This window comes from Lonchura striata, chromosome 14 (genome assembly GCF_046129695.1).
Source record: "Lonchura striata isolate bLonStr1 chromosome 14, bLonStr1.mat, whole genome shotgun sequence".
Lineage (NCBI taxonomy): Eukaryota > Metazoa > Chordata > Aves > Passeriformes > Estrildidae > Lonchura > Lonchura striata.
The window spans coordinates 976,993-999,877 of record NC_134616.1 but is presented as its reverse complement, the minus strand read 5'-3'; the positions used below and the strand labels follow the sequence as shown (position 1 = coordinate 999,877).

Below are 22,885 nucleotides of genomic sequence, written 5' to 3'. Positions count from 1 at the left end.
GATGATACATCTGAATAATTTGGGATGCAACCAGCAAGAAAAGTTTCAGTGACTATCACAGGCCCACTTCTCCTTTACATCCAAATCTTATTTCTCTACTGTGTGATAGTATAAAGAAGACTTAACATAACTATTTAAATATAACCCATTTCTATTCAAAGAACCCTTCATCCTGCTGGAGTTTATGAGACTCAGACACAATTAAATCCCCCCGTGAGCAAAGTTACACAGATGTGGAAATGTATGCAGGATCAGGTCTTTCCAGATGACATTTCACGTGAACCTTTACTGCTGATCTGGCACCAGAAAAGTGGAAGTGATGCTTTTAGAAGCAATTCTTGTAGAGATCCATTACTGACATTGCTTTAAAACATCTCATTTTGATTTTAAAGCTTTTTATGGCTGTGGTGATTATTTCTAACACTGCCATTTTATGATTAGCATGTACTTATTATTTTCATATTTTCTATTTTTATCTTAAACAGTGAATCACTGCTTCATTGGACCAATGATTTTTCTTATTGTAATTGATGGCTAAATACTGGCCAGCACTGGGAATTAAGGTAAGTGTGAAATCTGTTGCTTCTAACATTAAAAACTTACATTGGAAATATCTCCTTTCTGATTTCTATGCTGGCAAGAGCTCCCATGATGACTTGGAGAGCACGAGAATGGTTCTCGCTCAAGGCAAGGTGAAAAAGGCAGTAGAATACATTTAAGTATATCTAGGTGCTTGTGCACATCCACACAAAGAAAACAAGCCAAACCTGCACAAATACTATGATTGGAAGAGGGCAAGGGGATTTAAAGAAAAAAGTACCAGTATGAGGAAAACCAAGGCAGGAATAACTACCTGAATCACAAAACAGAGTATCCAGCCTCAAAGATGCTAATTCAGGTCCTGAGGGATCTAATCAGCCTCTTTGTTGAAATAAAGATAAAACTTTTTGACAGCAAACGCTTTCTGATAAAATGGAATTTTCAATTACCCTGTGAACATCTGGCCCGCGCTGCCATTTCCAGGGAAAACCACCACCACAGTCTGCAGTGATGGGAAACATTCCACGCTGAGCTCTGCTGGGAGGAGCAGGTGCCAGGAGCTTCCAGCCCCACGGCAGAGCTCCTCCAGTGCCTCACCCACGCCTCTGTCCCTGCCCAGCGCCACGCTGCAGCAAATCCTGGAAACCAGGGCTGCCTCCAGAGCTGCACTCTGAGCCACAGGCACACCAGGGGACGGAGAAAATCCACCCCACCTTGCAGTGAAACAGGCCAAGGCACAAAGGGGACCCCAGGATTTAATCCCATCCTCCAGCAGACTCCTCCAGCCATCCCAAAACATCACGGAGATCCAGCAGCTGCTTGAAAACACCCCTCTCCCAAAGAAATCTGGAGGTTCAGCTGAGGACTCCTCAGGAATAGAGTACCTATAAACCTCCAGCAGCACTTAGCACCTCCACAAATAAACAAACACAGGCAGCCAGGCAATCGCTGAAGGTGGAACAGCACCAGTGCCCGCCTTCCTCTGCATCCCATTTGGTGTCAATTAGCAAGGGAAGGAAAACAATCCCGGGCTATAATGAACTCCAAATTGGGCACATATTAGGGCAATTAAAGCCATCTTTTCATCAGATGAATTTATAACCAATAATTAAGATCCTGAGGTAAAGAGGGACTGGGCAGAAGTCCTGCTCCCAAAATACGCAACGTGGCTGAGCTCCAGGCAGTATTTCTGATGACCTGCTGCTACCCACTAAAGCTCAACACTCTCCACGCTATGGTTTGCCATTTCTCTGTAAATCTAGGTCATTTCCAAAGGAGGAGAAAAGGCTCCTGCCAGCAGGAGCAGCTGGTGTCACTCCCACCCAAGAGTGGTCCCAGGAAAGTGAAACACCAGCCGCTCCCTGGGGCTCCCACGCCCAAGTACTCACCACTGGTGCCACTGGCTTAAGAAGACAAAGGAGCTTGGATCCATGCAAGCCCACCTCCCTCGGAAGGAAATGCAGCATCTCAGGAGGCAAAGGCTAGCCTGACAGGTCCATACTGACCACCCTGAGCCACCACAGAGGGATCATCCTCTCCCACCCATCTACAAGGATTTCTGCCAGCTCTGGGGCTCCGGGTGTCGGGGTGACCTGAGAATGTCACCCTGAGCTCTTCCACACGAGACAGTGGGGTTCCTGCAGGCCAAGAGAGCTGACTGCAGCACACCTGCCTGCAGGCACAGCTGGATGTCAGTGCAGCACTACCAGGCTGCTTTCCTCCCAAAAATAAACCACACCCAGGAGCACCAACGCCCTGCGCCATTGCAGGACCAGGACACAGACAGCTTGCCTTCAGAAGTCGCCTTCTGGAAACACACCTCATTTTTGGGGTGTGTTTTACATGCAGCAAGGAGTCCATGCTACAGTGGACTGAACCATATTTACCTCCATCTGACTCCTCTGATGAGCTCTGCTTCCAACTCAGCCTCTTTAACTTATTTGCATTGTTATCAGAGCCAGCACGCAGACTTATCAGAAATGTAATCCCTGTAAAACCCTATCTGCAGCCCACTGAGATTGGGTTTTTCGCTGAAGAAATGTGACAAAAAATTAACAGATGTTGCTCAGACCATTCACCAGGATGGGAATCAATTATGAACATTTTTGCTTCTAAAGTCATCCCTTACTACAAATGCATCTTAGGAAACCCTCTCCTGATCGAAATGAAAAAGCATTTCTTTGTAATAGAAGAATAATAAATGATAGCTATCAGCCTGCATTCTCTGACACGGTGCTGGTCCGCAGAGAATTAAACTGCCACTGTACAGTTATATAAATGTTTAATTTTTTTCATCTTTGGCCACAGTAGGGTTGTCTGGAAATACATTATCGCTGCAGATGCCATCCCTCTCCAATTAGTGCGGCTGGCAGCGTGGAATGTGTAGGTGACCTCTGTGTTCCCCTCCTCGTGGAGTCTTACAGGGTTAACTATGGCCATTTAACAGACTCTATCGAGAATTAATACAGGGATCAGATTCTCTCCAGAAAAATCCCACACTCGGTGGCGCAGATGGCAAGAACTCTCTCTCCCCCGTTTGACTCTTTTATGACAGCAAAACAAAGGCTTTTAATGATGTTTACCATGAATTGAATTAAACAGCTGAAGACCAGCTCATAATCACAGCATTTTGTTTTCATATCCTTAAGTCTTTTAGCAGTGGGGCTTCCAGTTGAGCCTCAGCTACAGCTTATCTCAAGATATAGCCAAGTGCCCCGAGGCTCCCCCGCGCCGGAGCAGCAAACCACACTCAGGCTCCTTAATTGAAAAAGACAGGGTGTTTGCATAGGATGTTTGCATCCCTCAGACATTCAAAGCGACATTTATGCCCAAGTACAGCCACACTTGGGCTCAGCTGAACTCCTCTGACTTCCTTCCTCTGGCTAAGAGCAGCCTGATTTCAGAGCAGGACTTCATCCCTGCACACGGGGATGGTAAGAGCTGAAAGCTGCCACCTATGCAGGTGAAAAGATGCAAACCCTCGCCCACTGGGCTGAGCTAGTCCCCGGTGGGATGGCTGGCTAATTGCCCACATGCTCTGCTGGCCTTTGGGAAAGCTGCTGAGCGAGCTGCGGAGCTGGGACGGGAGCGCTGGGAAGGGCACACACACCACGGTGCTGCGGAGGGGAGGCGGGCAGGGCCCAGCCCTGGGCACAGCACCTCCAATTCCTGCCCTAATCCCTGCTCCAGCGCTCCCTCATGTCAGGCACGTGCTCAGGGCCTTGGGTTTTCTGCCTGTGAGCAGAGGACAACCCCAACCGCTGGCTTACCTGACGGGCGTGGCGTGAAGATTAATTTACATCGACCCCACTCTGATGAGGACGGCGCTATCCCCAGCAAGCATGGGCACCCTCGCTGCACACCCCCGGGGCAGCCCCAGGGCACGAGGGGGCAGCGGGCACCCCCGGGCACAGCGGTGTCTCACCTGGCTCTGGGCCCTGGGAGCCCATGGAGGGCACGCTGGTGTTGAGCACGTCGTTGACGGCCGTGTCGCAGTAGAGGCCCCGCTGCACGTCATGCTCGCTGTCCGTCTGGTCACTCTCCTCGTGCCCGCTGTCCTTCAGACTGTTCCCCTCCAAGTCCTTGAACGTGGAGCTGCTGGGGAAACACAGCTGTCACTTGCTGGGTGCGACGAGGTGGCCCCTGACACCCCACAGCAGGGACAGGAGGTCCCTGCCCTCCATGGCACCCATGACATGGCCAGGCACGGAGAGCTGGGGCAGGGACAGCACCCATGACATGGAGAGCTGGGGCAGGGACAGCACCCAGTGACATGTCCAAGCATGGAGAGCTGGGGCAGGGACGCTGGGGGACACTCCCTGACTGGCACCTCTGCACCCCAAAACACAGCCTCCAGCCTGCACCACCCCGCAGGCTGCTCCTGCCCCTGCCTCTGGTGTCAGCCTGTGGGTACCCTCAGGCTGCCCTGGGTCTGACAGAAGCTCAGAGTGAAGCAGGAGTTGAAATAAAATTTTAAAAATATACATTAAATGAGCTGTTTCTACAACTTGGCTCTCCCAAGTTGCACTACCTCATACTGAAGTCACACAAGATCTAAACCCCATTTTTTTAGGTTTTAAGCCAAATCCTAATCACTTCAAGCTTAAAAACAAAAGTCTTCCTGGAAACAGGAATGTCTTAATCATGATGATGCATTCTTATTTTTAAAAATAAACCAGTGATTCAGGGTCCAAGTTCACGCAGCTTTAAGGAAATCCGATCCACAGTCAAACATCCTGACAGCCTCTGCAAGCACAGCCACTGCTGGGAGGACCAAGGACTGAGCTGCTCCCAGATTTCCCCCAGGGGCTGAGCAGCCCCAAGACCCCCAGGAATGCAGCCCCCAGGCCAGAGGGATGGAGGAAGGGCAGCTCCTATGAAAACAGGCTGAGAGAGCTGGGATTGCTCATCCTGGACGTTCTTGGAAGACCTTAGAGTCCCTTCCAGTTCCTAAATGGGACTTATAAAAAGGAGTAACATTTTACATGGGCAAATAGTGATGGGACATACAAAAAAGAGAGAGAGTGACTTTTTACACAGGCAGATAGTGACAGGACAAGGAGGAATGGTTTTAAACTGGAAGAAAAAAGGTGATATTTAGATATTAGAAAGAAATTCTTCCTTGTAAGGGTCGGCAGTCCTGGCACAGAGTGCCCAGGGAAGCTGTGGCCGCCCCTGGATCCCTGGCAGTGCCCAAGGCCAGGTTGGATGGGGCTGGGAGCAGCCTGGGCCAGTGGAAGATGTCCCTGCCATGGCAGGGGGCTGGAATTGGGTCATCTTTTAAGGTCCCAACCATTCTGTGACCATGAAGAGCTGCATTTCTGGCTGCATTTGGGACCCCAACACCCTGAGAGGGGCCATGCCCCAGGACACAGGGACACCCTGAGACCACCTGCCCCAGGTGGCACAGCCATCGGGGTGTCCTGGGGACACCCACCCTGTGCTCCTCCCACGCCCAGCCGTGGCACAGGAAAACTGCACTGTTGGGAGGATCCACCTGCAAACTTCCTCCCTGGCTGCTTTGGTGTGAAACGTCAGCGAGAGACGCGGCCTGGGCTTCAAAGCCCCAAAGAGCTGGAGATTTTCATTACTTTGAAAAGCCCTTTTGTGTCTCCACGGAAACCAAGCAGACCACCTACCATCTAATGCTCTGCAAAAGCACACGAGAGGGGAGCTCTGAAATACATATAAATTGGTAAACCTTCAAACATTACCTTTTAAATAAAGATGTCCCTATTGAAGCCGCTGGCTTTGATTCCAGGTGACATCAAAGATTTTTAAGTTAAGAAAGCACTACAAATCTCCAATTCATTTGTGTGAGTGTAGATGAGCGAGAGAGGCAGGCAGACAACACAGGAAAAGTACAAATAGATTAATTAAGTGCTGGATTTGAGAAGATTCACTCACCGAAGATAGCAGGGCTACAACATCTTCATAAAGGCAAAGGATGAAAATGATGCCACAGTATGTTACAGAAAATATGTTTTGTTCTCAGATGTCTGCACAGCATTCCTGGCACCCGTTGTACTTAAGATACAAGACAAAGGCAGAAAGCAGGGGAACTGCTGTCCTACACGGAGCTGCTGCTCGTAATGCACAGGCAAGGCGTGTTGCACGGCATTTATCTGGCCTGCAGTCAGCCAGGCCGTAATGCAGCAGCCACACGGCGTGTTTCCACGGCTGACACTTTCCTAAAGGATGGGCAGGGCTGGGGGAACGGCGGCAGCAGCATTTCCCAAACAATGCAGCTCGGAGTGAGCCCCGCTGCGGCGGGCGCGAGCACCGTTTGCCTTCATCTCAGGTGGGAACGAGGAAAGATTAATAGATTTGGGCTTTTTTCATGTGCCTGAAGACTCTCTGGCGAGGAGCAGCGTGGCACAGGCCAGCCGACTCTCACAGCCACATTAGCATGGTTAAACACCACGAGGCACGCAGGCAAATACCCCTGCCCTCCGCCAGCTGAACTGCTCCAGCTCCCGCGCTGCTCGGGCTTCTAAGATGTAAACAAACGGGACCTCAGCCAGGCAGATAATTGGATATTTTTACTGCTCAGACCAGATCTCAGCAGTTCAGGGCCAGCTTCTGCTCTCTGTAAAACCCTTGGTTCGGTGATGGCTTCTGCAGAGTCACGAAGCACAGCTGGGCAGGGGCAGGGGCATGGCTGGCTCCCCACACACCTTGGCCAGGCCCTGGGGAGAGGAAGGAGCTGCTGGCCCCATGCCACAGCCTGCTCCTGTGCAGGGAGCTGGCCCTGCAGCCCTGCAGCCCTGCAGCCCTGCAGCCCTGCAGCCCTGCAGCCCTGCAGCCCTGCAGCCCAGGGGGACATTGGCCAGGCTGTGCCAGTGCCCGTCCCTCCAAGCCCAGCCTCCTGCCCTGGGCCGTGCTCACCTCCGGGTTAACGCAGCCCAGCAGGGCTCAGCTGGGCAACCCCAGTGTGAAAACCCCAGAGACAAATCCTCAGCACTGCCAGGCTCTGAGGACAGCACTATTTCACCCAAAGGGTAAGTGCCAGGCTGCAGCTGAACTGCTTGTTTCCTTCTACACATGGAAAAGGATCAGCCCAGCCAAGTGCTGCTTGCCCTGGTATTCAAACTAAGACAGTGAGCTAGAACCATGAGCTGCATCCAACCCAATTACCTGCCCCAAACAACTTGTGGGCTTTTTTTAATTTTCCCTGTCTCACATGGCAGGGACATCTCACCACCCTAATCTATCCTTTTATTCCTGTGCATTCAAATGGAATAAACTCTCAGAATTTGAAAGTTGTCAGGGTAACAGCACTCCACCTCACTTACTGCACCTTCCCAGCATGAAGAAGCCAAAGAGAAGGAAAAAAAGATTTCCTTTACTGCAAACCACAAGCAATGGGACTTAATGGGAAGTAAGTTTAAAAATCAAATGATTACTCTTAAAAAGTTTTGCATATTAAAATGAGCAAGTAGTATATAAGGCAGTATGAAAGAACATTAAACCCTTGGGACTTGGCTGGGCAAAGCAAGCCCCTCAAGCAAGCCTACGTACCTTTTTATTAAATGAGCTCTGCTGTTCACGTAGTTGGAATCAAAGGAGTAGTTTTCAGTCTGGAAGGAGGAAAAGAAAACGGAGATGGTTACAAGTCTGATTTCTCCATGACTGGGGAGAGCCAGGTTTGCAGGGCCAGCATGAAACCTCTCAAGAGGGAAGAAGCATCCCTGTAACAGGACAGAGACAGGCATGGAAAACTCCAGTACCTGTCAGTCTTTCCATCAACTTCCACCAAAAAAAAAAGGCTGGCTGGTGACCACAGAACAATTTGCAGAGAAGAAACAATGTGACTATGCTCTGTTACAAAACTAATTGCTTTTAATTCCCTGATGGACTCAGTTCTGTGAGTGTCAATTTGACTGAAAGTTCAAAAGGTATTTTTCTTATTAGTGTATAATTAACATGTTAAAATATTTATTGCATAGATATGTAAATGCCAGCAAGGTAATCCCCTGCCAGAGAATTTAATGCAGGCACTTTTCTTTGTTTTACATCATTTCATTTGCAGAGACAGTGGGCTCTGTTATTAATAAAAAAGCAAACAATGGGTGGCATGCTTAAAAGTTAGAGGGAAGTAAAAGAAGGGAAGAAAAGCCAAAGGAATTGTTACTGGCAAGCAAAACCCACTAACTCGTTCTGCTCTTGAAAGGCAGTCTTTTAACCTCAGATTACACAGCCCCGGGGCTCTGGTGCTAGCAGCAGGTAAGGAGCCAAAAAGAGCAACCAGAAAGGTAGGGGAGGGAGCAGAGGGAAAGCCATGGTGGGAGCCATCAGGGGGATGTGGTGGGACCTGGTGGTGGGACCTGTTGGTGGGACCTGGTGGGAGCTGGTGGTGGGAGCTGGTGGGAGCTGGTGGTGGGATGCAGTGGTGGGTGCATGGCAGGATGTGATGGGAAATGCACAGTGAACCACAGTGCTGGAACATGGTGGGATCTGCACAGCCTAGCCAGGATCCTTCCTGCGCTTCAGGGACCCCTGAGGATGCAGGATCTTGTACAAGTCAGGCACTCCAGTCCACCCGTCCACCCAGCCCAAGTCCCCCCAGACCCGCAGGGATCCCACCCGGGCTCCCACCAGCACCAGCCCTGGCCCTGGGGTGCTCCTTGCCTCCTGAGCAGCAGCAGGAGCAGGCTGTGCTCTGCTCAAGGACAACAGCAGCATCCTCCCAGGACAGAACAGGAACGTCCACCTGCCCCAGCCTGTCCTGCCTTCTGGCTGCCACGCTCCTCCTTGCCCCAGCCCCGTGGCTGCTCTCCTCCCCAAAGAGCCGCTCTGGGAGACTCTGGCCTGTTTTTATGGCAATTATGAACATGGTAAAAATAAATGCATGCATCTTTAATGTCTCAATAAATAAAGGAAAGCAGAGTCTGCTGCTAACGTAATCACAATGGCAGGATGCAGGGAGTGGGGCCACTGCAGCAGAGCCCAGTGTGAAATCCAATCGTACCCCAGCAGAGGTTACACGGCTCTGCCCAGGTAATAAAGCAGAGGCAGCCTGGGTTAAGTGTAACGTTTTCTGAAATACAGCACAGTATCTAATTTCCCAAACAGGAACCTCCCAGAGAGAAAGAGGCGAGGAGCAGCGAGCCGGGGGAGTTGGCCTAGCACTCAGCACAGCTCCGTTATTACTTTCACACAGTAATTACTGCTGGAGACTCGCACTGGAGATTTACTGCACAACTCCTGGTCCCTGCAGCTCCTGCACCCGTGGTCCTGCCGGATGCCTTTGGTGCCAAGAGCTCAGGAGCAGGCAGACACAGGTATTTCCAAAGCACACAACACCCAGAACCTGAACAGCACAGAAAACACCTGAGCCTGGGTTTGCCCATCAGTCCTGGTGCTGCCATCCCAAAGGGGTGGCTGCCACCCCACAGCATCCCCCCGAGCAGCCCCACAGCAGCCCCCAGCTGAGCTGAGAGCAGCCAAGCAACGCAGGGCAGAAGGGATGGGAGCCAGCTTTGGCACAGTCCTCACAGGGTGGGGAGCCCCTCCTGCCACCCAGCACCTGCAGAAGTGGGAACAGCTCCACAGGAGCCTCAGCTGGCTCCATCCCTGCATCCCCAGCCCCACCACTGTGCCCAGCAGCAGGGAGACCCCCTGCACCACCACTGCATCCATCACCTGCACCCTCGTGTGTGCACAGCTCAGCCCTGAGAAAGCCAGGACAGAACAGCTGGGTCAGAGAATGCAGACACCAAATTTCAATATGTGCAGGTACACGGAAGAGATTTAAACACTCCAAGCATGGACACTGCCTCTCCAAGGCTTCAGGGGCCAAGGAATACCCAAGGTCATCCACAGGGAAAGTCTGATCACTGCCACCAAAATCCCACAGGCTGAGGAGACACCACACATGCTGCCATCAAACTGCCACAGCCCAGATACAGACCTGGCACTAAATTCCCCTCAGACCAACATCCCTGGGAGCTTTGATATTGATTTCAAACCAAAAACAAAGCCCATATCCTGGCTCAACTCGTTCACTGACAAGCAAATTTCTGTTCAATGGGCTGCAGGAATGTCCTTCCCGTGTACTCCCTGCTGTGTGTTCCACGTGTCCCCTCCTCAGGATGCTCTGCACCACTGATAAAACCCCGACATCCACACGGAACAAGGGGCTCCTGAGAAGTAGGACACAGCATCCGTTCCCAGGCGTGGAACTCCCCCACCACTGGACACTGCACAAGTAATGATAATTACTTCCAGACTTCAGGCAAAGCAAGGAGTGACACGGCCACAAGGATGGGAAATCCTCTTCCCTGGGTCTGCACCCTCAGAGGCAAGAGCTGCCTGTGCTGCCCACGCTGGCACAAGGGTGGGCTGTCCATCCTTCCCACACCAGCACGCTCCTTCCAGCCCAGTTTCTTTCCTTAGCCATGGGATTGTCTGTCAAGGTTATCTCCATGCAGACTAGGGGATCAAAACCAGAAAAATAAAAAAGAAATGAGATTTTTCATGGAGAAAGGTTGCTTTACAGCTTGCATTATTCAATCAAAGTTCACTTGATTTAATTCTAGTTCATGCCGCAAGGTGCAACCACTTACAAACAGAGGCAAAATGATGGGAAAGGAGAGCATCTTCAACATGTCAACATTTTAATTGGGAAAGGATCTGCTCCCTCTCTTAATGAGACCCAAAGAACAAAGTCAAAGCACAAAAAAGAGGGAAAAGGTAAGGCTGGCTGGCACCGATGAAAGCGTGCTCTTCATCAAGTGCATCCCTGAGAGGCTGGCCCTCATCTTCTTCATTATTTTGGCAGAAGCAAATGAACTGTCACTTTCTCACTAATCAGCGTCACTCCTGTGGAAATCAAAGGGGAGCCCAGCCCCAAGTCCAGCCTCTCCTTTCCATGCTCAGAGCCAGGCACAGCGAGGACCTCCCAAGCATGCTGCCAGCCCTTATCTCCTGCTCGCTGTAACTGAAGAAAGGATGCTCAACTTGTCGTGATCAGCCCCACAGCCTCTGTGCCATGAACAAACAATACACTCCAGACACTGGGAAATGCTGACAAACACCTTGCATGAAGTCTCTGGCCTCAGCCTGCGTTTCTCTTTGAGGAGAGAAACCCTGCTCTCCTCAGGGACAGGTTTGTCCTTGCTTTCCAAATGTTGGTGCCAGTGCCATCAAAAAGAGCCCTGGCTTGCCATACAGCTTACCAGTGCCTAATTTGGAAAAGGCTTTAACTGCTGCCTCAGCAACACAAATATAAATATAACAACAGCCACACTCCGAATCAAGCAATCAGGAAGGAAATATTAAACTTTTTTTTTTTGTTTATCCCCTAGCGGTTGCTTTTGGTTGATGACTGCCAATCCCATTAAATTAAAAAAAAATATGTACAAACATCAGTATAACTCTTCTTGACCTGGACATCGATGGAGTGACTTCCCCAACAGCAAAAGGTCTGTTAGCAACAGGGCACTGCTCTAACGACTGCTCACTCTCTGCCCTGAAAACAGAAATAAACCCTGGTGGAGCCAAAGGCGGTTTCAGGGGAGCTGATGGCAGTGCCAGCAGAAAGGGCAGGGGGCTGCAGCAGCTCCGGGCTCCCCCAGCACTGCCGAGCTGCAGAAGCACAGGATGCTGCCTGGGTCAGTGCCCAGGGTGGCAGGGACGTGTCCTGGGCCATGCCAGCAGGCTGGCAGCAGCACAGCCTGTCCCTGCAGCCTGCTCACCTCCGGGCAGACTCCTGGCACCTGGTTCTTTATCGCTCTTCCCTCTTTCCAGCGGTTTCAGATGTGGGTATTTTTCAGACCAAACTGCAGGGAGGTGAAAATCCAGCTCTCTCCATGGCATGTGGATCCAGGCTCTCAACAAAGGTTCCTCCATCCACACATGGCCCCCAGCAATGTCCATGGCTGTTTGGAGCCCAAGTGACAGGTATCCGTCCTTCTGCCAGCCTCTGCCTCAGAAGATGGCTCTAAAGCATCTCAACACAGGGGCTTTCCGCCCTTCTTCTCACTTCAGGGTGAAAACATTTCTATCTTTCCACAAATTATTGTAAACCTGCTGCAACCTCCTGCCAAAGCATGTAGGGACTCTTCACAAAATCAGCTTCATAAAAATGACACATTTAGCACCACTTTTTCAGGGTTATCCCTTGAGCCTTTTTTCTCCTACATGCCTTGTTAATAAAGCTTGCATGTCACCCTTTATTATTAAAAAACAAAGCGGACCTTTCTCCAAGGCAGCAATGTGCATCTCTCCTTTTGAGTTTCACAAAATCTTCCAGAAACACGCGACGGCTCCTCATCCTCTGCATCAAGCTCCACTTCTCCACATGGAGCACCAGTCTCCTGACCTTCCCTCTGTGCTGCAGGCATCACTGGGGATCACAGAAATGGCAAATCGCTCCCAAAAGTCCACTGGGCCTCCCTGGTGGGAAGGGTAGGGCTTGTAAGACCACTTCTCCTGGTCCTTCTGCATCCTCAGTCCTGTTCTCCATGGGCCACTCAATCACAGGCTCCAGAATCTGCAACAGAACTGATGCTGCCTGTTAGGAGATCTCACCAGCATTTAATTCTTATGGTTTGAATTACACTGTGGGTGATACAGAATTCATGCAAATTAAATAAGAACGCTCCAGCTGCACTTGGGAAACAGTGAAAATTTCAAAGTAGGGACCAGGTCAAATGAAGTACGCATCAGCAATGAGGGAAAGTCATTATCATTTAGCAAGCTGCTTATTTAGCCCGTGGGAAATAAGGAATGGGTCTGAGACTCCTTCCCGCGGGGAGCAGGCACAGTGGGAAGCCCCAAGGAGCACGGGAAGCGAGTCCACGGCCCGAGAGCAGCAGCCAGGCTGGTGCTGCTGCTGGTGCTGGTGCTGGTGCTCTCCCAGCAGGGACACGGCTGCTCTGCCTCCCCCTGCACAGGGCAGGGGCTGGACCCAGCTCCGGGCTGGGAGCGATCCCAAGGGACGTCAGGAGAGATTCCCCCGTTGTGTGGGATGGCTCGGAACCAGCCCTGTGCCACTGGCCCTGCTCTGCCCAAATTAACCCTGTGCCACTGGCCCTGCTCTGCCCAAATTAACCCTGTGCCACTGGCCCTGCTCTGCCCAAATTAACCCTGTGCTACTGGCCCTGCTCTGCCCAAATTAACCCTGTGCTACTGGCCCTCCTCTGTCCTGCACAGAGAGAAATGAAAGAGAAAACAATTTCTATTTCTGCTCCTTGTTTTTCTTATGTAGAATGTGTTTGGAGAATTGTTTCCCTGGGGTGATTGGTTGGATTCTGGTGAGGATTGTTTGAGCCTGATGGCCAGTCCAACCCACCTGGGGCTGGGCTCTCAGAGAGGGTCATGAATTGAGTTAGAGATATAGAGTTTGAGAAAGTAGTATGTAGTTTTTGTATCTTCCTTTATATAGTATATTAATGTATTTTAGCATTGTTATACTAAAGAAATAATTCAGCCTTCTGAATTGAGTCAGACATTGCCATTTCTTGCCATTGGGTTTGCCTGCATTACAACAGGAGCTGACCTCTGGCATGTCCCTCTGCAGTCACCTCCCCACACCCAGCTCGCTGACAGAGCCTCTCCTACAGGAGGCTGCAAACTGTGAACTACCAATGGAGCGTCTCTGCAAAAGTAAGTGCATTTAGCATCTGATATTGATGTTTTATAATTAGATGTAATACAGCAGATCATTTTCCTGCACTTGATCAATGAAACCAGGGTTGGGTTTGGGGTTAGGCAGTTTTGCAGACTCTGATTGCTGCCCAAACCTACTGGAGCAGTGCCTTGCTCGCTTCAGCAGGAACGAGCAGAGACGAGGATGTGCAAACACAGCATCCATTTAGATTTACTATCCCTGAAATATAAACAGAATATTTATTTCTGGCCTTTTAAGTAGTAATTCCAAATTTAATGAGGTACAATGAACATTCCTCAGAGCCAGACTCTATGGCTACTTAACACCACCAAGCCTCTAATTACTACTGCAGCTTAAATAAAGGGCATTCCGTTATGATAGACATTATTAAACACTAAAGGAACTGAGTCCAGCCTCCATTTTCTCTTGATGAAATAAAAAGCATTGCAGAGAAATCACTGGGAGAGTTCATCCTTTAGCATCACTCCTCTCATCAGACTAAGCAGCAGCATCAAGCCAGACTGTATCACAGTGCAAGCATCCCACTAATCCACACTGAACCCCTGTCCCCTCCCCAGATAAATAGAGGCTTTGTCATTTTTTGTTTGGAAATGGATGGGAGGCAAGAGAAAAGCTGCTGCTGAGATGTGATTTTGAAAAAGAGGTATAGGATTAAAAACCCAGATTGAATCCAGGAGCAGCAACACATAACAAAGCCAAAATTACACCCCACAAAGCCACAAATAGTGTCACCCAGTTAGATTTGTCAGCAGATCATCAATCTACAGTATGGTTACAAGAGCAAAAATGCAATCCCAAAACACCTGCCTTATATTCACATCTATAACCCCAAAGCTTTTTGGGGGGCACGGCACAGGGGTCCTCCATTGGGACCCTCACAGCAGATACCTGCTGGCACCACTCCTCAAAATCCATTGAAAAGCAAAATACTGACCCAAAAGTGGGCAGGCTCTCTAGAGAGGAGCACGCAGACACCTTCTCACATGGGCCAAGAGCAGCCAGGAGGCTGGTGATGCTCTGGCACCCACCCAGTGCTCCACCCCTGGCTGGTGAGGAGGGATTTGGGGGCAGCAGGGGCAATGCCCCCCTCCCATGTGCCCACTGATGGGCAGGGGGCTCAGCTTGCCAGCCCCCTGGGGCACAGCCTTGTGCACAGGGCCCCTGCCTCAGTGTGCCAAGGAAAACTCCCTGCCAATATATACATATAACATATATAACATATATAACATATATAATATGTATCTATATATATAAAACATATATAACATATATATATAAACATATAAATAACATACTCTATATATATATATAACATAAATAACAGCCAATAAACCCCATAGAAGGTTTCCCATCACCTGTAGCTGGGACTTTCAGATGTGTAATGGATCCACACATGCAGCTCCCAGCACAGACGACACCCTCCCTAAGCAGTGAGTGAAACAATCTGGATCTAATCAGCAGGCCCAGGGTGATGGGGCATGACTTAGAGATATGTTAAAAAACCTTTCAGAACTGTCCTTGCCCTGCCTCCTGCCATTAGGAATGAAAACAAATATAACAGAAGAACCTTTTTTTAAGTGTTCCCATCTCTAGGGCTAAATAAAACTCCCTGTCATTCACCTTCTGGAGTGGCAGGTCAGACCAATGCATTTTGTAGGGAGCAGGAGAAATCACAGTTCTGTCACTGCAAAAAGAAGAAGGAAAAAAAAAGGAAAAGGAAAATCCAAAACCCAAAAATCGTTGCAGCTGAGTTAAAAATAGGGAAGGTGTGAGATGCTGCTGCTGACGGGATGCCCGGGCTGCACCCCCGAGCAGGCACAAGCCCTGGGGCAGTCAGGGGCCACAGGGACCTTGGTCCTGCCCCGTTTTCCAGTGCAAACCCCATTTCTTCTGGCTTTTGGGCAAGCAGACAGAGCTTCCCAACCTCACACCCCCAGTCATCTTCCTCCCAGGGCTTCACCAGAGGCAGCTCTGGCCCCACGCTTGCCCCTGGCACACGGTCACGGGCATCCAGACCCACCCTGGAGTGGAACCCCTGCACCAGCAGCTCCTGCCTGGCTTCAGCTCAAATCCCCCCACACTGGCAGATAATCAAACCCAGACAAACTCTGTCCTGCTGTGCTCATGGTTTTATCATGCACACTGTTTATCTGGAATTGCATGGGAAGGCTTGCAATCAGGATAGCCTCAGGCAGCTCCCACTCGAAGCCTCGAGGGGATTTCGCTCAAAACAAAACTCTTTATCAAAACCAGTTTTACCCTATTTTAATTTTTTTCCCCTCCTTTTGCAGGAAAACGCAGCTCTCCAGCCCACAAAATTACCCTGCAGCCATGAGACTGAATCTGAGCAGGACTGGCCTTCCTCCCACTGCCATGGGGAGTGGATGGCGAGCCTGGCTTTGCTCAGCCCAGCCCCTCTCAGAACCCACTGCCTCCCAAGGGTGCCACCAGCTCCAGCATCCCTGGGGACACCCTCTGCATGGCCCTTTCTCCCCTCTGAGCCAAGCCACCAGCTCTGGGGCAGCAGAAACTGAGGAATTCCAGCTACCAGGAGCCTGTGTTCTCCCAGAACAAACTGCAGGGAAATGAATGACAATGCAGCGCTCACCAGATATGGGGATCTGGGTGCTGGGTGCCCTTTTCCATCCCCACACTGCCCTTTCCCCTGCCCACAGCAACCCCACATTATTAACAGCCTGGTAAACACAGCCCGTTGGTTATTACAAAGATGCCAAAACCTTACTACTTCTTGTTCCTTCCAGTTAATGTACCATAGCCGAGGATAAATTGCTATTACAAGGAACTAAAAATAAAAATGTTTCAGAGGCCGTAATTGGCTTGTCTTGTTGGGCTTTTTAAGGAGCCAAAGTACCAGTTCCAGGCTATTAGCCCTAAGGTTGTAGAAGAATAGTATAAAATATTTCTTCATTAAAACCCTACCTTCTCCATAGAGGTGTTTTTCTTTAGGGTTTTTTTCCTCCTTTCCCTCTTTCTTTTTCTATTCCTCTTTTTTTTTTATTATTGTTATTTTCTTTTTAAAAGACATGCGTTATCAAATGAGCTTTAGTTAAAGGAGGGCTTTGAAAGCCCAGAGGTGATATAAATAGACAGAGCTCAGTGCAGCTGGAGAACCAGCCAGAGCCTTCACTCATCTATTCAGGTCATTTTTCTACAAAACTTACGTAATATTCCTCAGTTGCATCCATAATCTTGGGTCATTTTTAATAATCAGCACCAGATCATGCAGTCCTTGGGGAGACAGTGCTGTGTACTGGAAAGCACCAGCCCGGTGCTGTGGGACAGGACCACCACCACCACGGGCTGCAACCCACTACGAGACCCCCGAGGGTGCCCAGGGTGCTCCCTGAGATGGGGACTGTGTTTTTTTTTCCTTTTGGGGCTTTTGGATGCTATTTGGTTATTAAGAGCTTTAATTACCACCATTACTCAATATCAACAACCACGGCAATCGTGGTTTTGTTTTTGGAGGGAGCCAGGAGTTGGGTTCCATGATGCCTGTGGGTCTCTTTCCACTCAGGATCTTCTGTGGTTCTGTGAGAACCAAATCCATTTATTCAGCAAATCCTCCTTTCAGAGGAAGCAGATGCTCTGCTGAGCGAGGACGTGGCGCTTTGGCACCTGCTGTCCTGACGACGGTGGTGACGATGCATCAGCAAAACAGCTCTAATTTATGGTCACAACTTTAAAATTGCCTTGAAGCCCTTGTGGAGCCTGCTGTGGCTGACAGGAGCACCTTGGGACTGCCCTCACCCCTCGCACGGAGCCGGGCATGGCAGAGACCTCTCTGAGACAACAGCTCGGTGCAGAACAGCATTACAATGAATAACGAAAATATCAGTAAGGATGATAATCAATTTCTTGGTAATATGGCCCAGGAGGGGAAGCACAGCAGAAAAATTACAGCAGAGCCTCTGACCCCCTGCTTTTTCTTAAAGACGAGGTTGGATGACACATTTCTTGATGAAACAACAACACAACAGATATTTACTACTTTTATTTTGTGATGTGAAGGCTGCTGCTAAAATTAAGACTATTTCTGCTAGGTGCAATTGCTATTTTTTGATAGTGTCTCAGCAATACCTTGTTAAAAAGGGCAAAACAACAGTTATTAATTACCCTAATTAACCCAATTCATAAGACACATTTGTGTGGCTGTCATGACAACTGCTTTGACTAACTTGCCAAGAATAGCTTAGCTGTCCATTCAAATAAATCCCTGATAATTACTAGTCTAGTTTACTGGGCTTCTGTGATAATAATAATTAGTGCTACTGTACAAAAGGTCACGCTAAACAGTTTATGAATGATGCATTTCGCATGGTGATTACATGAGTCACGCAGCAGCCAGCAAATGGACACAGCCCCATCTCCAGCATGGAGAGCTGGGATTCCATCCAGCTGTGGCTGCCCTGCCTGCAGCCAGCGTGGCAGGATGAGAGGGAGACACAAAACCCCCGTGAGCTGGGTTGGGCTAGGACAGCCACCAGCCTGCCTCCTCAACCACTGCAGCAGCCACTTGGCCACCACAGGAGAGGTCCTTGAACAGAGGCACAAAAAGCTTCCAAGCCCCACCTGTCACACGTTGGTGTCTCACCTCACCAGCTCATTTCCCTCCCTGACAAGGACAGAGCATCATGGATCACCTGTCTGGTTTTGGCACGCTTCCATGAGGTTCAGTATCAATGACAAAAGAGGGGCTCGATCACCAAAGGCAACGTGAGCTTGGGGTGGACAGTCCCAGCCCTCTGTGCCTTCACCTCTGCAGGAAGAAGCCCCCAAGCTGCAGTTTGGGTGTGTGCACGGGGAGCTGCAGCTGCAGCACACCCTGCAATCAGGGACTGTCCTGCAGTGCTGCTCACCCAGCACTGCTGCTCCTGAGGCTGCTGCTGGCTGCAGAAGGAGCCACCTCCTCCAGGACCTGCCTGGGCTCTGCTCTCATTTACCTTCACAACATCAAGCCCAGGCCAGCGAAATGCCATTTGAGTTTTGCTGAGGTTTATTGGTGAAAACAGATCGGTGAGATTCCCCCTGGCTACACAGAGGCAAGAGAGGATGGGACCACACTGCACCCACACTGAAAAATCCTGCAAAACCCCAGGGCAGAGGGCAGTGGAGCAGGGACATAGCCAGGACATCCACTTCTAATAGAGGACAGCTGCCAGCTCTGTGGAAATCTATGAAATCACTACATTTAGAATAAATTCTGATTAAATACCACATATGGTCCTTATTGTCCGTACCTCGTTACCTATCACGGAGGCATCTGCACATAAACAGGGTCTTAAGACCAAAGTACCTCTCTGCTAGAGGCCCCTCCTCCCTCACCCCACCTGAACTTGCAATTATTCTTATTTATTGATTGACTTTGAGGGAGCAGCAGGCGCCCTCCCCGAGCTGCCGAGCGCACAGGAGCGAGGGCTGCAGTTGTTACCAGGGTGAGCAATTGCCCTGTCACACATGGCAGCTTTTGGCTTCAGACTGGAGGCAGCAAGGCCAGCAGAACGCTTCAAACGTCGTCACAGTGTGAAAAGCGAGGATGTAGAAATGACACCTCCTTTCTCAACAAATCTGCTCCCCAAGCATCTCCCAGCTCCGGGAAGAATTCATCTCATTAAGGCTGAAGAGCCAACAGAGCCCTTGGAGGGGTGGCATGGGCTTGTGTCCTCTCTGCATGGCAAAAGAAGCACTGATGAGGAAGTTTTACATCTGGGGAAAGATGGATTTGAGGTCCCAGAAGGGTTTCAGCCGTGGATCCTGAGCCCAGGCTGCACGTCCTCCCCATTTGTAACCAAAAGTACATGCCAGGAGATGAGGTGCTTTTTTTTTATCAGAGCAAAAGGAGAAATTAGGGAAACCTGATGCCTGAGCAGAACACTCCCCAGTTTTCCCAAGTGAAGTTTGCAGCTCAGTTCAATATGTTAGTGCCTAATGAAGGTTTCCCCCATACTCTGCAGGGTACAATCATTCTCCTCCTAATGAGCAAGTGTTAATGGCATATTAATGCTGACAACAACTAGGTGCAGGGAACATGAGATGAACGTGTTCCAAAATTCATCTCTTTTTCCCCCCAAACAAAGGAGCCCACTGTGTGGCTGAGCAAGCCCCAGCCCGGCAGGAGCCTGTGGCTCCCACAGCAATGCCAGCTCTGGTCCAGGGGCAGCACAGGACACAGAGCCCAGATGGGACAGGCTCTGCTCTCTCACTGACCCAATCCCCAAAATTAACTGATGCCCAGGGAGAGTCTCAGCCCAAGAGTGGCACTGCCCCTAGGCACAGCCACGGCGGCTGGAGGGAAAGGAAGGAAGGAGAGGAGGGAGAGGAAGGAAAGGAAGGAAAAGAAGGGAAGGAAGGGAAGGAAGGAAGGAAAGGAAGGAAAGAAGGAAAGGAAAAGAAAGAAAGGAAGGAAAGGAAGGAAAGGAAGGAAAGGAAGGAAAGGAAGGAAAGGAAGGAAAGGAAGGAAAGGAAGGAAAGGAAGGAGGAAGAGGAAGGAAGGAGGCAGAGGAAGGAAGGAAGGAGGCAGAGGAAGCACTCACAAATGCCTGAGAAGCGTTTCAGGGGCAGACAGGTTCGGGTGCTGTATCTGAGGCACAGCCCCGAGGATTTGCTCACTGAGTCGTTGGAGCTGGGTCCCTGCCAGAGCATCCAGCTGTGAATCTGAATATGAAAAGTCCAGCAGGGAGCAGGTGACAGAGGCGCGGGCTGGATCCAGCCCCATCCTGGTGCTGGCGTCCCAGCCCATCTGGGTTTGTCTCAGCAAGTTTACAAAAGCTCTCAGGCACGGAAAAGAACACACATAATGGGTGTTTTCCTGGTTTTTCATCTTCACTGGTGAAAACAGCTCTCAAAAGCCTGACAGCTCCCCAAAACCAGCACCAGTCTGCCCAGCACCAGGCACGGCAGGGAAGAGGAAGCCTAATCCCCTAACTGCCAAACTTCCACGTGCTCCCATCACTTACATTTACATTTCCAGATCGATAATCGATGCTGCAATCAATAACAGGGAATTTAGCTACATTATAAAAACAGTAAAATCAGCCAATACTGAGAAATGACTATTGAGTCCTGTGTTTTCTGTACTCACTTAGTCTAATAACGGTGAATGGTATTTTCCAAGTACATTATTCAGCAATAAAACCACCGAATTATTTGATCTCTTTCTAACCTTTATGATTCTAAGCACTCTTTTTGACCCAGATTGAATGAGGCAACATCTGCAGAGCCTTTCACAAAATTGTACTCGGTGTGCACTATTGTAGGTCTGCTGCCAAAGATAAATGTTATTATTTTAAAGCCATCATCCCTCTAATAGATGAGCAAACACACTGCATTAGCATAGCCTGCAGAGCTCCAGCACGGGTGAGAAAATGCCAGAGGGGTTTCGCTTAATGGAATTTTACATACCTGACTTAGGATGGGTTAATGCAATCCACCAACACAGGAATTTGAAAAGCTGCCCCGTGGCATACACCTGCCATTACAAACGGTGGAATAATCCAACAAGCTGCAGATCCCCGTGAGAAACACCAAGGGTTCCCACCCAGGCCTCAGCAGGGCGCTGAGATGAAGACCTCATCTACAGGTGGCTCTCCACCACCCCAGTCTGAGCTCGGGTTCATCACTGACCTGCCTGTCCTGGGTGTGGGTGGACAGTGCTGTGTTACCTGTGGCTGCTCAGCTCCCATCAGGGGTGCAGAAGTGCAATACCTGCCACACACCTGCCTGCTGCAGCATCAGCTGCGCCCCAGCCTTCCCCAGGCTAGGAGAATTCACTGTAATTCCATGTTGAACACGGAGACACTGCAAGGCTCAGCACAAATCACTTATCCAGCTGACATAAGCCATTACTTCACTCCCAATTTAGACAAGGAGCTAGAGGGAGACGCCGAAGCAGAGATGTGCTTCTTCCCCAGCAAACCCTCCAACAGGTGCCACAGATGGGCTCTGCCCCAGCAGGAACAGTGAAACTGGGAGCTGCCAGCAGCCCCAGTGTCCCTCTGCTGAGCCCTGGGTGATGCTCTCCTGGGGACAGAGGGGACTGAACTGAGGGGTGCCCAGGGGACAGGTCCCAGCACAGCCCTGCCAGGACAGCGCTGCCTGCAGAGCACCCCACCCATCACCAATTCAGAGCACGCTCTAATTTGAATTATAATTACACTTATAAGTACACAGATTACAACTATTTATACTACAAATAAGACCATCCTGTATTTTAATTAACAGAAAATGACTGGAACTCAACTACAGCCTCTACTGGGAACAATATCTAACAATTTATTTGAAGCAAGGCCATGCCAGCCCCTCAAGCAGCCTGGCAGGAGAGGGGGAGTGGGCAGGGCTGGGGGTCCCACCCATCTGAGCCCTCACACAAGAGCAGGAGCTGCTGCCAGAGCAGGAAAAAGGTCAGGAGAGAGGTGCCAGGAGAGAGGGAGGAGAGAGGGCTGCCAGGAGAGAGGAGGGGAGAGGGTTCCCAGGAGGGATGCCTGGCTCATCCCTGGGCAGCCTGCAGCAAAGCCTGGGGATGGAAGCAGGCAGGGCACAATGGCTCTGCCCTTGCTGGCTGCTGGGAATTTAGGAAAGATCTCGGCAGGGCACAGTCAGTGAGGGCAGCAGCCCAAGGACCTGGAAGGGCACCTGGCTGAGGAGCTTCTCTGGCTCAAAGCCCTCAGGAGGGACTTGAGGAAATGGCAGCTGGAAAATACAGCTCTTCCACCCAGCCGAGCAGATGCACACAAGGTTATTCAAAGGCTACTGCACTTGGCCTTAGTGATGCCTCTGCTGTATGTAAAGGAAATGAGAGGGAGAGACCACAGAGTTCAAATCACTCGATACAACACAGATTCACTGGGATGCTGCTGTAAGAAAGCCCATAAAGTATCATGCAAGACGATCCTTTTGATGAAATTTTAAAAAATCTTACTAGAGATCTTTCCCAATTTAAGTGAAGATTCTTATCTGCCATGTAAATATAATTGCAAAAGCTTTTTTTATAGACTTCACAAGTTATACATTAGAAATATGCATCAGAAATTCAAATTTCCCAAGAGGAAATATTTAAGGAACCTACCAACCCAAACCATTCTATGATTCTATGAAAACAAGAGAAGCCTCTCCACTTCCAGTAAAAGTGAACCATAAAACCCAAAGCAGTAGCATAAAAACAAATGAGATGTATCTGATTATATGACATAT

The 22,885-nt window shown here is 49.9% G+C and overlaps 1 protein-coding gene across 1 annotated transcript in view; it reads right to left on the bottom strand.

The window, feature by feature from the left end:
• Nucleotides 1–22,885, bottom strand: part of PCDH19 (protocadherin 19) — a 58,552-nt gene that overhangs the window by 22,674 nt on the left and 12,993 nt on the right. Inside the window, exons 3-4 of the mRNA XM_021528487.3 lie at nucleotides 7,561–7,619; nucleotides 3,965–4,134 (exon numbers count right to left, since the gene is read on the bottom strand). Coding sequence (XP_021384162.2) covers nucleotides 3,965–4,134; nucleotides 7,561–7,619 — 229 coding nt within the window. The remainder of the gene's footprint in view (nucleotides 1–3,964; nucleotides 4,135–7,560; nucleotides 7,620–22,885) is intronic.